Here is a 15,112-nt window from a genome sequence, read left to right on the forward strand (position 1 = left end):
GAGCTGTAGGTGCAGTCTGACCGACCCAAACTCTATTTGGCAGGCGGGCACACATCTCTCCAGTTATCTGAAATACACCCCAGCCTACCCAGTCTCTCCTATCCAGTACCGCCTCTACACATTTAACACGCTTGACACACACATAAGTAAACATGCAAATTACTGTGTGAATACATTGCTCTAAATCTTACAGCTGTTTAAACGACTAGAAAATCAGGGAAGATCTGAACGATGTTGAATTCATATTTTACAAATCATACATTGGCCAAGGAACCAGACCAATCTGCGAGCTCGTAGTTTTTGCTCTGACATATGCCTCTGGCAACCCTTCTATTCAGACTGATTCCCAGCAGACCTGATCCGGTTCGGGCCAATCACAACCTTTTAAACCCATGGAAATCAAAATAAACTGAGAGCTTCCAGAAAACACACATTTGTGATTTGGTCTGGCGATGCAAGACCAGTTTCATAATATAGTTTGAATAAAATACGTAAAACAATTACATTGTGAACTTTATTAAAGATAACAGTTATTGGTGTAAATTAATACTATACAGCAATATTAAATATCATGAACGCTTCAATATGGATCCACATGGATCTATCATACATTCAATAATCACGTTGTCTTGTTTTCCTTTCTAACTAGTCCTCACTACTGCCAGACATTTTGATTCGTCCATCACATCATCCATGTTGCAAACTGCTGTTCAGTTCCCCCAGTAACCTCTGGTTGGTGACCACCAGCGACCTGTGGGGTATGGAACATGACAAAGTGAGAGATTCTGTCCAGTGAGTACATGTGAGTCAGCTCTTTGGCAGAAGAGGTGGCACCGTTAACAGCGTTAAACAGCATTATCGATCAAGGTTCTTAATGCAAGTACGGTGCTGCCTCTGTGTTCTAGTTGTTTATAATCTAATTTGATCTCATCTAATATCTGAGATAAAGGTTGTGGCGTCGTGTCCCTCTCTCACCTGTGGCTCTCCTGCAGCATGTTGGTCAACTCGTTGACTCGCTCCGTCTCTCGGACCTTCTCCCTCAGCCCCTCGATCTCCCTCCTCAGCTCCTCCACTTCCGTCTGAGCCTCTGTGCACAGACAGACAGACCAGGACAGAAACAAGAAGGAAAGAGTTGCAGATGGAAGTCAGTTTGAGAAACACTCAATGATTTTGGGGTATGGGATTTATTTCCTGTAAACAAACCAATCGCTATAGTTGTGCAACAATAGGCCCAAAATGATGGACCTCTTGGGTGGATTCAATAAAGCAAAATTACTTCATCATAGAAATCATCTTATAATGTCTTTTTTCCCCCCCATACCTTTTATCTGATCGATTGGTGAAATCTTCATCAGAGACTTGAGGTACTGCTGCTCCAGTCTGATCAGCTGCTTCTGTAAGCCCACGTTCTCCTCCAGAACCAGCCTCAGCTGCTCCTGGAGCCCGGCCTACACTCCATCAGACCAGCAGATCCTCAACATGAAAGCCAAGCAGAGGGTGTGTTGTTGTCAAGTATGACCTAGAGAGGCCATGTTTCTTACCACGGCCCCCTGAGTCTCCTCCACTTGAGACGAAAGCCCCAGGACTTCCAGCCGATGCTCTTCCTCTCGTAACTCCGCCCCATGGCGCAGTGTGGCCACATCCCACCTCAAGGTCGTGACCTCTGCTTCCTGGACCGAGAGGTCATCCTCCATCATGGAGAGGATCTGGACTGCCTGTGCTGGAATGAAAAGTCGTTTGTTTGATTTATTAGGGGTCCGAGCAGCGAAGCTGCTTGGTCCCCTATTGTTTCTGTAACGTTTTTTTCCCCCCCTCAAAATCTGTAAATGTCATACTGCAGCCTATACCGTAAGTCGAAAACTCTTGAAATGTTCAGGTATGGTTGCCAATAACCCCCACTACACATAAACCCAAATTTGTTGTACTGCACCCAAAGGTGGCGCTATTGTAAAAAATCAGGAATTTGGCTTATTTCTCCTCACCAGATTGACTTGGACTCAAAATTCTTTCATAATATTAATCTCTAGAATCAGATGCATCTATGAAAACCCCCGTATAAAATTACTCTTCCCACAATTTCATATTAAATCCAAACATGATAAAAGGATTCACAGGCAACAAAAATAATCAAATATTCACAAAAATCGGCACATAAAATCTTTACACCAAGCCTCACAAAAATCATCAAACAGAATTTGATTTATTGAGTTCCATTTGAGAGATATTGGCCAATAAATTTGGAGCAGTTAGCCCATTATTATTATGGATACCAATACCCCCCACTACCCATAAACCCAAATTGTGGTACTGCACCCAAAGGTGGCACTATTTAAAAGAATTATGAACTAGCCTTATTACTCCTTACCAGATTGACCTGGACTCAAATTCCTTTATTTATATTAATCCCTAAAATCAGATGCATCTTTTTCACCCTGGTCTTCTGCTCTAAAAATGTTTACTTCCCACAATTTCATCGAAAAGCCAAACTTCCAGTCTCAACCCATTTTGCCTATATGACCATTTTGTTATTGTATAACTACCATACGGCTATCATTAGGTGGATATCATTAACAGTGCAAATATTCAGATCTAAACTCTTTTAAGAAAGCCCTTAATTCTCTTGTGAAATGTGTGCTTGGAGTTTTCTTGATGTTGTGTGATTATCAATAGACATTTTCACAATGTGAATGAGGCTTCATGCAGTTCAAGAGTGTCAGTGGCTCAATGGGATAATGCCATGTACTGATGACCCTTAGGTTGAGTGTTCGAACCCCGATTAGAGCATTATGAACAAGCTGAACATGACATTCTGTCGTTGCCACTAATTTAAGATACACAACATTGAACAGCACCTGAAATTTAACAGGCATTCAACAGTCCGGCTCATTAGTTTCCAAGAATCTGACTGCCAAGACACAGTATGGCATTAAGGGGAACTTCTTTGTTAACAATTTTTCCTTCATAATGAACTCTGTCATATTAATCTTTCTTCCGGTAGTGTTCTTGACAACAAATGTTTAATTTCCCCAGAATTAAAAAAGATTTTTCAGGTATTTGCTTTTAAGAAAGCCCTTAATTCATTTGAGAAATGTTTGCTTGGAGTTTTCTGGATGTTGTGTGCTTATGAATAGACATTTTAATCATGTGAATGAGGCTACATTTCAGGTTTGTCAGTGGCTCAATGGGATAATGCCTTGTACTGGTGATCCTTAGTTTGAGAGTTCGAATCCCGATTAGACAGTTATGAACAAGCAGAACATGATATTTGGCCATTGCTCTGCAGGCCAGTCACCTGAAAACCGAGGTATAGTATGGCATGAAGGGGAACATCAACATCTTTCCTTCATAATTATATGTCATATTTATATATCTTCCATTTGTGTGTTCTTGACTTTTCATTTTGCTTGGACCACGTTAATCACCGCTTGCGGTTATATTTATGTTTGAAACTGAAGATGGTAGAGGGATACGCCATGGTTCTCACTCACACAGGAAGTTGCTGTTTTGATGAAGCGACCTCTCCCCCGCCCAGTGCTTGTCCACAAGGTTAAGAAGCATTTCCAGTGGCTTCCTGTAGCTACCCTAGGAGAAAGAGTTGTATGTTTAATACAAATTAACAAATGGCCAAAAACAATAACATATTTTCTAATTGAATATCCAGTTGGCGGAATTACTATTCATGTATGACCATTAACTGATATACTGTATATCAAGAAGGAAACATACTCTTTTGTGCTGGTTAGCTTTCTGTGGAGAGGCAGCGGCGCCCCCTGCTGTTCTGTTGAGGCCACAGTAGGATCTTCTTGCCGGGTGCAGGATGGGGTTTGATTGGTCAGAGAGATGGAATCCTGACCTCGGCGGGCTAGGAGGCTGAAGGTTGTGTAATGGAGAACTACAGCGCTGAGCTAGATCGTAGACACAACGGAGGAGATAGAAAACCAAGCGTCATCAAAATGAAATGATTGCTGATTGTTGTATGATAACATGAAGAGAATGGCGTACGCTTCTGGCTGGGGTTCGGGGTGAAATGGCCTTTGGCTTGGAGTCTCATTTGTCTGGTGTTCTCCTTGTGCTTTGCTCTTCCAGTGAGAGATCTGCACATCTTCTCTACGATGGGGCCAAACGACACCCTCGGTTTTTCTGTTACTTTGAAAATAAGGAGGACATTTTCCATGAGTTTTATTTTTTCAATATCAATGTAGAACAATTCGATTTTACTTAAAACAATCAGACAGGAAAAAGCAAAATGATCACTGATCTTTGTCTTCATCATGTGGGCATAAGGTTTATTTCTACAACTAACTGCTTGTTGGTTAAGGATTTTTTTTAGGACATACCAAGAAGGGAGCAACAATTCCTGAAATATGAAAGAGAAATAACAAAAACCTACAAGCTAATATCTGATTGTCAGCCTCATGACTGACAATGAGAGATTACCATAAAAGATATATTAAGGAATCCATGTTTGGTTTGCAGGCTTACCAAATTTGGTCTTGTTGAATCTCAGGATGGATTTACCCATTTCCTAGAAACAAATGTTAAGTTAATAAAATAATAATATTTCACCTTGACTCTTGTCTTAATTTCTAAGATTTATATATGAAAGCTTTATCTATGAAAGCATTATATAGGAGGTTCACCTGAGGGGATGTCTTAATAGAGTCAGAAATGTTTATTACTCTTCCTTCCTCAGTTTCTGGAACGGAAAACAAAAATAAATGCCCAATTAATCTCAACTAGGGCTCCCCCCAGTAAGGCTCCATTCAAACAACATTTGATTTAATAAGAATAATATTATAATAGCATTTGTTATATGTATACTTTTTATTTTTACCTTGTTTTAGATAAGGAAGAGACTCCAAATTCTCGTGGGAAGAGCAAGACGGAGATTGTGTGTTACTTTGACCAACATTACTCTTCGCAACAAAGTTCATCACAATATCTTCAGGGACATCAAAAAGCCTCTTTGTTAAGCGTTCAACAGACGACACTCTTTGGTTTCTGCTTCTGCAATCAACAAACACAACAACATGCAGCGCTTTACAACTAGAGCAGAAAGCTGTAATGAATTAAAGGGAGAAATCCGGTGTAAAATGGATCTGGGATATTTTTAGTTTGATAACGAGTGGAATGTTCGTTTGGGAGCAAAAAAGCGCATATAGACGTATCCTTATGTAGGTTGTTTTTAGCTGATTCTACCAAAACGCTATAAACTTGGAACGATAGGGGCATGTCTCATGGTAAAAACTAAATCGCTATTTTAAACCACTTACAAGTCTAGAAGTAGCCCGACACTTCTTTGGTAGTATAATAAGGGTCTTAACATATAAAACGAGGAATTGATAACTTTGTAAGTGTACAGATTGTTTATTAAAAAGGACATTTTATACACACAATACCTTCAGTAGTTCACCCCATCTTGTCTTTAAGACTCGATAAGTAGATTGGCGAAACCAGAGCTTGTGTGTTGTTCACGGATGTCACAAGCTCTGTGTTCTCTGTGTCACCTACTTACAAAGTTATCGATGCCTCGTTTTATGTAAAAATGTTTTGTGCCGTATTCAGCTGAAAATATATCTTAGATGGGGTACACTAGTAGAAAAGGTCTCGCCTACAATGCTGTGTCTAATATGTAATTGGCCTCTTTATAGATATATTGCACCACTATAGAGAGTGGTGCTGCTGATTGTCTCCCGGGCAGATAGACACCGCTAGACACATGGAATCCGAATACTGCCCAAGCCTACTATGTATGCATCTTTTTTATATCAATACCTTTTTCAGGCTATATGTCGTTGATAAGGAACTGATAAAGAAACAGTCTTACCTCTGCTCAGTGTCCAGATGAGGACACTCATCTGGACAGTGTGGGCCCTGTGGAGGCCCACAGCCAGAAGGGAACTGCATGATGGCCACTTTACGCTCAGTATCTCTGACTGGACAATCGTCTAAAATAGAGGAAAAGCGTAATGACCCAGGTCAGTTGGAGATATGACAAGAGGATACAAACTCTTTGGGGGAGAAAACTGTCACTTACCCAGTTTCCGCAAGCTGGACATGGCATGGATCAGAGAAAGGCGATAATTTGGATCCCTCCTGGTCAAAGGGTTGAGTCTGAGGTCCAACTCCTTTAATGCTGGCAGCTTACAGAGGACTTGGACCTCCTCCTTGGTGGGTATGCGGTTGTAGTAGAGATTCAGCCTTTCTAGCATCTTCAAGTGTTGCAACCCCTAGGAGGATAAATATAGCAACTGCTGATGAATGTGCAGTGGCTCTCGAATAAAGCTCACACTAGACACTTTGTCGAAAATTGATTTAGTTCCACTCCACCAGAGCGTTGTAGGAGAGGTCGAGGCAGACGGACAGACGTACCTCCACTGACACCAGAGCGTAGTAGGAGAGGTCGAGGCAGACGGACAGACGTACCTCCAATGACACCAGAGCGTAGTAGGAGGTCGAGGCAGACGGACAGACGTACCTCCACTGACACAAGAGCGTTGTAGGAGAGGTCGAGGCTCTTCAGACGGATAAAGTTGGTCAATGCATCCCCCAGATGTCGGATCTTTTCTTCGTATGTTCCTGGAAGCCTCAGTGATCTGACGTCCCCTTTTAACACAGGACACCGGCTAGTTGTGAATCATTTAACCATGTTTAGTTTGGAATCATATATATATATATATTATCCGATAGCGACACTTTAAGAGATACCTAAATGAGTGACACAGATGTGACTTTAAACATCGCTATTTAAATGTCAATGCAAGTAGTACATATGTATTTTGAAACACTAGCCATTATTAATTCGTTGACTTATTACCCAGATAAGGATGTTTTAAGTATAGTTTATGTCGTATCCATTGCTCTGTTATTGTTGTCAAGCAGTCCGCCGCCATGCTGTTTGAACTCCCGAGCATGCGCACTGTACTCAGTGAGCGTGCGCACTGTGCTCTCCAGATCACAACAAACCGCAGGTCTGCAGGCTGAAGTTCACCACATTACTCAAATTCTGGCATAAGAGGAAATATTCCAAATCTAAGTTAGTACATACACAAGTGTATGGTTTGCAACAACTGAATAAACCTCAAACAGTTTGAATTGGTATGCTAACGTTAGTTCTTCCGTCCATGCTGTTATTAGTAGCCTACTAGTACTCATCCCTGCTGTTATCCTCAATGGCCACCTCTGTAGATGCGTGGTCTGTCTGTTCAAACATCGTTCTGTGTGCCATTGCCTTGTTCTCCTCTCATCAGCTCTTCAAGGTAGGAGTCCATCTACATTGTGTGTGTATATATATATATATATATTAAAGATCCCATGGCATGAAAATGTCACTTTCTGAGGTTTTCTAACATTAATGAGTTCCCCTAGCCTACCTATTACTCCCTGAAGTACATGAACCACGACATGGAGGAGAAAGGGGTTGTTGCCGGCGAACGTCTCCAGCTTGAGCCCTCCTTCCCGCTGCTGAGCGATCACCGCCTCGGCGCTGCACACTGCAGGAGGCGGTGGTGCCTAAGCGCTCGGCAGCGAGGCTCCGGCGGGAGACAACCGCGGTCAACAATCCCTTTCTCCTCCATCTTGTGGTTCAGTCTACTTCAGATTGATGTGGACGTGGAAGAACTACAGACGTCGGCGAACCCGACGCAGTCGTTTGAGATTCATAATATAGTCTGGAGGCTCACACAGCTTTTGGCCGTAATAATATAATTATTTGACATAGATATTTATTATTACTTACTTACATTCCAGTAAGTAATAATATATTATATTATTTAGATATAGAGCTCCAGGGCCCCGTTTCCCGAAAGCATCGTTAGCCTAAATGGGACGTGAAGTGCGTCGTACGAGCATCGTACAGTTTTCACACCGTTTCCCGAAAGCATCGTTGGTAACGAACGTCGCGCTCGTAGCTAACGAGGACTCCAGTATGGCGACACATTAGTGCCATGCTATGGAGTTTGTACTTGGAGGATTATTTTTGTAATTGAAGAAATATGTTTCTTTGTATGTGTAAAACATACTGTATTTGTTTCTGAAGCAAAATGCATTAGTTTGTGAATGATGTTCTGTATTTGCAAACCACACTGAGCGTGTGTGTGAATCGTTGTGTGTGAGTAAAACACGTTTTGTGTGTGTGTGTGTGTGTGTGTGTGTGTGTGTGTGTGTGTGTGTGTGTGTGTGTGTGTGTGTGTGTGTGTGTGTGTGTGTGTGTGTGTGTGTGTGTGTGTGTGTGTGTGTGTGTGAATCGTTGTGCGTGAGTAAAACACGTTTTGCGCGTGTGTGGGGTTTTGGCATGATTCTAACTCCATAGTTTTTTGTTGCGATTTTTTGCATTAAGCACTGTAGGTTCTTCGGTGAGGCTGTGATGAAGTTCACTATTTATTGGACCGTGTCTAGAGAGTTACAAACATCCCTGACCATAGTTAATCGCGTTTGTAGTCTACACTCAGACGTGAACTCATTATTGCATGAGGCTGTCTTCATTCATAAAAAAATTAAAACATTCGGGAGTATACAATATTACAAATAATTCGAAAGAGGTCTAGGCTCCGTGCGCAGCCCCGCATTCTCCAGTGGACGACCGGGGGTTGACCCCCTCGGTTTTAGGAGTGCCGAATCTCGACATATTATTTACAACCCCCCTTCGCGTGAACGCGCATTCGCTTATTGTCAACGCCCCATACTTTCATTTAGTTCGAGGCGCTCTTACTTCTGACAATATTAGTCAAAATTAGTGTTTAGATTATATCAGAACATCACAAGTTGAGCAACTTATCACAGAATGCGATGGCATATTTTAGGTTGTAAGTTTTAAGACGAACACATCCTTGGAACCTCCGAGGACCCATGTATGCTACAACATTCACGATAATGAACTACGAGAGCACTTAATTACGTAATAGTTAAAAGTAATACATTTATGCATTATGTTATTTACTCATATTAATTTTGACAACCTCTTGGTAGCCTACCCTAGAAAGCACATTTAACTGTGACTGATCCAAACTAAGGAAATCTAGACTCAGTGAGCACAGCCTCGCCATCGAGGTGGGCACCACAGGCCTGTGGTGGCCTGTGAAGGATATTGAATATATTCAATATACATTCAATACATCCAATATATATTTTGGATGCATTCAATATATATTGAATATATATCTATACTGGATATATTCAATATCCAGCCAATTTAGCCTGCCATATTCATCACCCCTCTCCTATTTCTTGTTTGCAAAGTCTGAGACACTTCAAATTTATTGGGGTTACATCGTTAGGTCACTGGATGTGACTGTAGAAATGTCAGACGTGTAGTCACAACAGGCAATTTAGCCTGCCAGAATACAACCCCCCCCCCCCCTCCCCTGTTGTGACTACACGTCTGAAATTTCTACAGTCACATCCAGTGACCTAACGATGTAACCCCAATAAATTAAGTGTCTCCGACTTTGCAAACAAGAAATAGAAGGGGGGTGATGAATATGGCAGGCTAAATTGGCTGGATTTTGAATATATCCAGTATATATATATATTCAATATATATTCAATGTATCCAAAATATATATTGGATACACTCAATTAATCTATATTGAATATATCGAATATCCTTCACAGGCCACCACAGGCCTGTGGTGGCCTCTCTCGATGGCGAGGCTGTGCTCACTGAGTCTGTACATAGTAAAGGATTTCCTTAGTTTTGGATCAGTCACAGTTAAATGTGCTTTCTAGGGTAGGCTACCAAGATGTTGTCAAAATTAATATGAGTAAATAACATAATGCATAAATGTATTACATTTAACTATTTAACTATTACGTAAGTGCTCTCGTAGTTCATTATCGTGAATGTTGTTGCGTACATGGGTCGTCTGAGGTTCCATTGCGATGTGTTCGTCTTAAAACGTACAACCTAAAATATGCCATCGCTTTCTGTGATAAGTTGCTCAACTTGTGATGTTTTGGGGCCGTATTCACAAAGCATTTTATCTTACCGCTAGGAGTGGTCCTAACTCGCGCTAAAACATTTTACGTAGGAGTTTTTTCTTAAAAGTTATTCACAAAGCCGCTAAGACCTACTCTTACGCGCCGTTGCTATGGATTATGTCAATTCTCGTGCACGAGTTTAGAAGCGGTCAGTTCGGTGATTGGTTGTTCAGACGAGCCCACTAAATCACCGAAAAACAAGGAAATAGCCTAGGCTAGAAATGAATTCCTATTAAGTAGTTATAGTGCAGTTAGCAGAATACACGCATGATGACAATTTTGTGCACACCACGATAATGACGTTGTAGTCTGCACGTTCGAGAGAGAGAGAGAGAGAGAGAGAAAGCAAACAAAAAAAAAAGGTACAATTGAAAAATTGAAAGAAAATAAATGTTATGAACTACACAAATGTGTGTTCACTGATTTGTGCCAGGGTGTTTACTTAAAATGTGTATTCACAAAGTGATCCCTAAATCCCAGTCCACTCGGTTCCACACGGCCAAATTCATTGTCATGTTAATCGCCATCATCATCATCGTGGTCATCGTCCTCTTCATCGTCGTCATCATCATCATTATCGTCTGGCTGTAGAATGTCCCTCCGCTTGCAGAGGTTGTGTAGAATGCACATACAGTGATGACTGTGCTTGCCCTCTCTGGGGTGAGCGTATTTAGCCGTGGAGGACATGAAACCGACGTTTCATCCCAATTCCTCTCTCCACAACATTTCGTGTATGTTTGTGTGCTCTAACATATATGGAGGAAAACAGTAAACAATAATAGATATGGATTCAACAAATAAAAGGCGTCAAAGAGCCAATACGATGTGTTATACGCATAGGACTAAGCGTAATCTGCGTAATCACTTACATGTTATACTTTAACTGTGCTCCCGGTTGTGGATTGAGGTAGGGTGTCAAGAGCCACGTCTTGCAGGGATAGCCACTGTCACCCAGCAAGTGACACCCAACTCCTACATGGTGCCTCTCAAAAAGCTGCCTCAGACCGCTCTCCATTAAAATGCGCGAATCATGGGTAGCTCCAGGCCACTTTGCAACAACATCCTGTAGGCTATGTTAAAATTTGCATCAAAAACAACCTGCGTGTTGATGGAATGCACTTTCTACCTATTGACAAACACTATTTTTATGTGTGTCTCGTCAATAGCACCGACCACACCGTGCATACCTGCAATTGCCATGAAGTTGGCTTTGATCCTCCTGTGTAATTGTTGAATGTCCAAAGGAAACCGGATAAACTGTTGGATCAGTGGTTCTCAAACTTTTTACCATGAGTACCACCTTAGAAAAGATTTGGCTCTCCAAGTACCACCGGAATTAAAATAAAGTGCGTAGGCCTATAACTACATAGTTTACACAGAAGGCATTAATATTAATAATATGATTTATTATTCACATAACTTTACTTGACTGAAGCAACCAACTGTCTATAACTCATGTATTGTATTTAAACACTTGCAACGGGATAATACTAACAATTGAACAACTGCTTCAATAATGCTACCCAGCAAATGGGGATATCATCTGGCATATAACATACCAGTCAATCTAGTGAGGTTATTAACAAGTATACTGCATTAAAGCATTCACAGCACTGAATATTAATTTTAACAACTGCAGTCAACCAATCATGTGAGGTAAATTGTACTGCATCAAAACATTCAAAGAATTGAACATGAATATTTAAATACTGGAGTCAAACAATCCTGTTATAATAAGCAATCATGCACAGCAAAGAGAGAAATCATGTGTACTGCGAAAACACTGTAATCAAACTATCATGAGTAAGAACAAGCGTATCATAGAAAAAAAACGTATTCAGTATTAAAAAATACTGCAGTAAGTGCCATAAGGTCAGAATATAAACTATGTTTAGGTTTGAAGGAGAATGTACTCAGGCACACATTTTTAGGCCTATCATGCTTAGTGAGAGGGGTGTGATGTCTGGGTCGATTGAGGTAAGCTTTAGCCTCAGACTTGGTTCAGTATCCAACCTGCTCAGCACTTGAGTTGAGGGGTGATGAGGGGGGATGGCATCCCCCTTTGGAATTAAAATGATCAAAATCATCCCCCTTCTGAAACAGCCATCCCCCCTTCCCATCCCCTGTTATTTTATCAATTAATGTGGAAATATTACCGCTATTTCATTATAGCGGTTTCCTTTTTCAATTCGGCGCAAGCAACGTTACTTTTCCCAGGGACAGATTTGACAGCGATACTGCCTTCTCGGGCAGTATGCTATTGTGCAAGCACGCAGGCGTACTTGCGCAATAGTGCCTTCACAAGCTCTCATTCCACACCGTACGAAACTGACACTGGTAGCGTGAAGCAGTCTCTGCATCTCAGACATCGCTTCCGCAGGCAACTCTGTCCCCTTTTCTCCCTTTCATTCCAACCCGTGAGCAACGCTAGTCTCCCTTCTCTTCCGAATGCATTTCTGAAAAAAAAAGTATCAGAATCAGTTTTTAAAATCCTTAAATGTGATGCATGCCTCCGAATCGTGTGATGCGTCCGATCAGCTGCGTTTTTTGGGATAAATTAAGAGCGATGACATGACAGTAGTCATCGCTCTTATTTGCGACCATTTGCGACCAAGAGAAGCCTGGTCGCGAGTGGAATGAGAAAGCGCACAGCCTTGTCTGAAAGCGCCGGATATTCGCTGCGTCGCTGCATCCAAAAGTCCAGAAATGTCCGGCCTCTGAAGGCAGACTTCAACGTCTCGTCACAGGACGATTTTGCTAAATTTTTGCTTCCCCTACTCGTCGTCACAGCAGTTAGTCAATGCACGTTTAAGATCATTGCATATGATGGGTACATGCACATTTTTTTTTTTAACGGTTGCTTCAACTTCAAAAAATTGCTTCAAAAAATCGTTCATGCTCCGCGTACCACTAGAGGGCGCTCGCGTACCACCAGTGGTACGCGTACCACAGATTGAGAACGTCTGTGTTGGATGATATGTGGTCTAGAGAGCGCGTTGATAGTTTGGTTTATGGCACGGCTGACTGATGGTTGCGATATTCCTAAATCGTCGGCATTGCAAAGTTGCATTCTCCCTGTTGCTAAATAGTGTAGTGTTGCCAAACATTTTATTTCGGGACTAATCGGATTATTCCTGTTTGTTGGGGATGTTATTGCAACCCGCACTAACTCCACAACAAGTTTAATACCCTCACGATTTAGCCTATATCTCTTCATTAACACAGTCTTCCATTGTCTCCAGCCATTTTACGATGCTTTGTGGTCTTACTGAGTGAGGAGTCCTCTTGAGGACTGTTAAGCTCTCCTAGACTTAGGTGCTACTTTTAGGCCTAAAATACTTTGTGAATTGCTCTTAGTGAAAAAAGTTAGGAGTCCTAAATTTAAGAGTGACACGCCCATTATTTTTAGGAGTTACTCCTAAATTCGCCAGTTAGGACCTACTTTTATCCCTACAATCCTTTGTGAATACGGCCCCTGATATAATATAAACACTAATTTAGTCTAATATTGTCAGAAGGAAGAGCGCCTCGAACTAAATGAAAGTATGGGGCGTTGACAATAAGCGAATGCGCGTTCACGCGAAGGGGGGTTGTAATATGCGGGGGGTCGAGATTCAGCAACACCGGCTTGGCAGCGTAAAAAGACCTATAGCCTACATCATCCTGCCCAACAATATGGGCTAGACCAAGCTCTCCTAATCGGGTCAGCAATAGCCGTGTGTCAATGCCTAGCCTCTGCGTTTGAATGATAATGAATGAATGGAACGTTGCATTTTTAATGTCTACAAATATTCTAGACTAGAGAATGCGCGCCAATCAATGAAACATGCGCAATCAGAAAAGTCTGCTCTCTTTGCTGCGCAAAGCATGTTTCAGAAATCAGCACCTTTTGATTTTGTAATATGGAAGGGGGGAAAATGCCGTGAAAAAATGTACGCACAGTGGATTCAGGATTAGGATCAATAAAATGTCGGCCTGGGCCTAATCAATTGTGTTTTAATATCTTTAGCATTCAAATTAATCTATATTGAATATATCGAATATCCTTCACAGGCCACCACAGGCCTGTGCTGGCCTCTCTCGATGGCGAGGCTGTGCTCACTGAGTCTGTACATAGTAAAGGATTTCCTTAGTTTTGGATCAGTCACAGTTAAATGTGCTTTCTAGGGTAGGCTACCAAGATGTTGTCAAAATTAATATGAGTAAATAACATTGTTTTTGTTATTGCAGTCTATTCTTTTCATAGGCTACTCTGCTGTTGGCCTTGATGGGGAGATATTTTAACCATTTCAGCACCTACGAACGTCGTGAGTGCGCGTTCATGTTAAGAGGAGTTTCGGGAAACGCTCCAAAGAAATTCACGATGGTTCGCAAGATCCATCGTGATACGAGCGAAGATCCATCGTTATCGGGAAACAAGGCCCAGGTCTCCCGCCGGAGCACCCAGAGTTTTCTAGAATATTTACAGAACACGGCCAAAGGCTGTGTGCGCCTCGCCATTGCGATACATCCACTGTAAACAGAGCGCATTGTGACAGCAAGCTGCTCAGGGTGACGCCCCCCCTCCTCCTTGACCCGCCTCTCTCCTCCTCATTTGCATTAAAGCTACAGACACCGAAACGGCGCGTTTGGGGAAAGCTCAATGCGCGACTGCCTCGTAGTGGCTGTAATTCTGCACCACGGCTGAATTTCAGGAACGTCTTCAAATACTGTGTTTGGGGCCCACTAATATCTATATTAAAGCATCCATAAAGTAGCATGCCATGGGACATTTAACCATCCACTGACATTCCAGTAAGTAATAATGCCTATTATCTCTTCCTTCAGGACCACAGAGCGCCATCCGTAGCTTTCTTTCTCCTTGGGTTCTCTGCAATACAATGTACCCTGAGTCCATTCTGCGTGCATCTGGCCTACCTCCAACACGAGATGGAGTGGGCCAGTGAGATTCTGGTGTCCTCCCTGATTGCTTTTGACTTCTTATGGCTCAGCGAAGACTGCAACACGGCTCACATTCTGTTGTGTGGCTCCTGTCTTTTCCTCGGACTCAGTGATTGTCTGTCAGCAGATACACTCAATTTGATGACTCACTGCCTGGGCCTCTCGTCGCTTTCCTGCAGTATGACTGTGTGTC

At 42.0% G+C, this 15,112-nt stretch overlaps 1 protein-coding gene across 3 annotated transcripts; it reads right to left on the reverse strand.

The window, feature by feature from the left end:
• Window positions 1–500: 500 nt before the first annotated feature.
• Window positions 501–7,557, reverse strand: cep72 (centrosomal protein 72). 3 transcript variants are annotated; one of them, XM_060052990.1, is made up of 14 exons: window positions 6,818–7,557; window positions 6,479–6,606; window positions 6,038–6,230; window positions 5,828–5,948; window positions 4,835–5,007; window positions 4,641–4,696; window positions 4,483–4,525; window positions 4,003–4,146; window positions 3,727–3,905; window positions 3,489–3,582; window positions 1,542–1,720; window positions 1,322–1,448; window positions 976–1,087; window positions 501–751 (listed from the first exon to the last, which is right to left on the reverse strand). In XM_060052990.1, the coding sequence occupies exons 1-14, from the start codon at window positions 6,912–6,914 to the stop codon at window positions 688–690; spliced, it is 1,710 nt and encodes a 569-aa protein (XP_059908973.1). In that variant the 5' UTR covers window positions 6,915–7,557; the 3' UTR covers window positions 501–687. The 3 variants fall into 3 exon arrangements, with proteins under 3 accessions (XP_059908973.1, XP_059908975.1, XP_059908974.1); XM_060052992.1 differs by lacking the exon at window positions 6,818–7,557 and having other exon boundaries at window positions 6,427–6,566; XM_060052991.1 differs by lacking the exon at window positions 6,818–7,557 and having other exon boundaries at window positions 6,373–6,498.
• Between the last annotated feature and the right edge of the window lie 7,555 nt (window positions 7,558–15,112).

Source organism: Gadus macrocephalus, chromosome 6 (genome assembly GCF_031168955.1).
Source record: "Gadus macrocephalus chromosome 6, ASM3116895v1".
Lineage (NCBI taxonomy): Eukaryota > Metazoa > Chordata > Actinopteri > Gadiformes > Gadidae > Gadus > Gadus macrocephalus.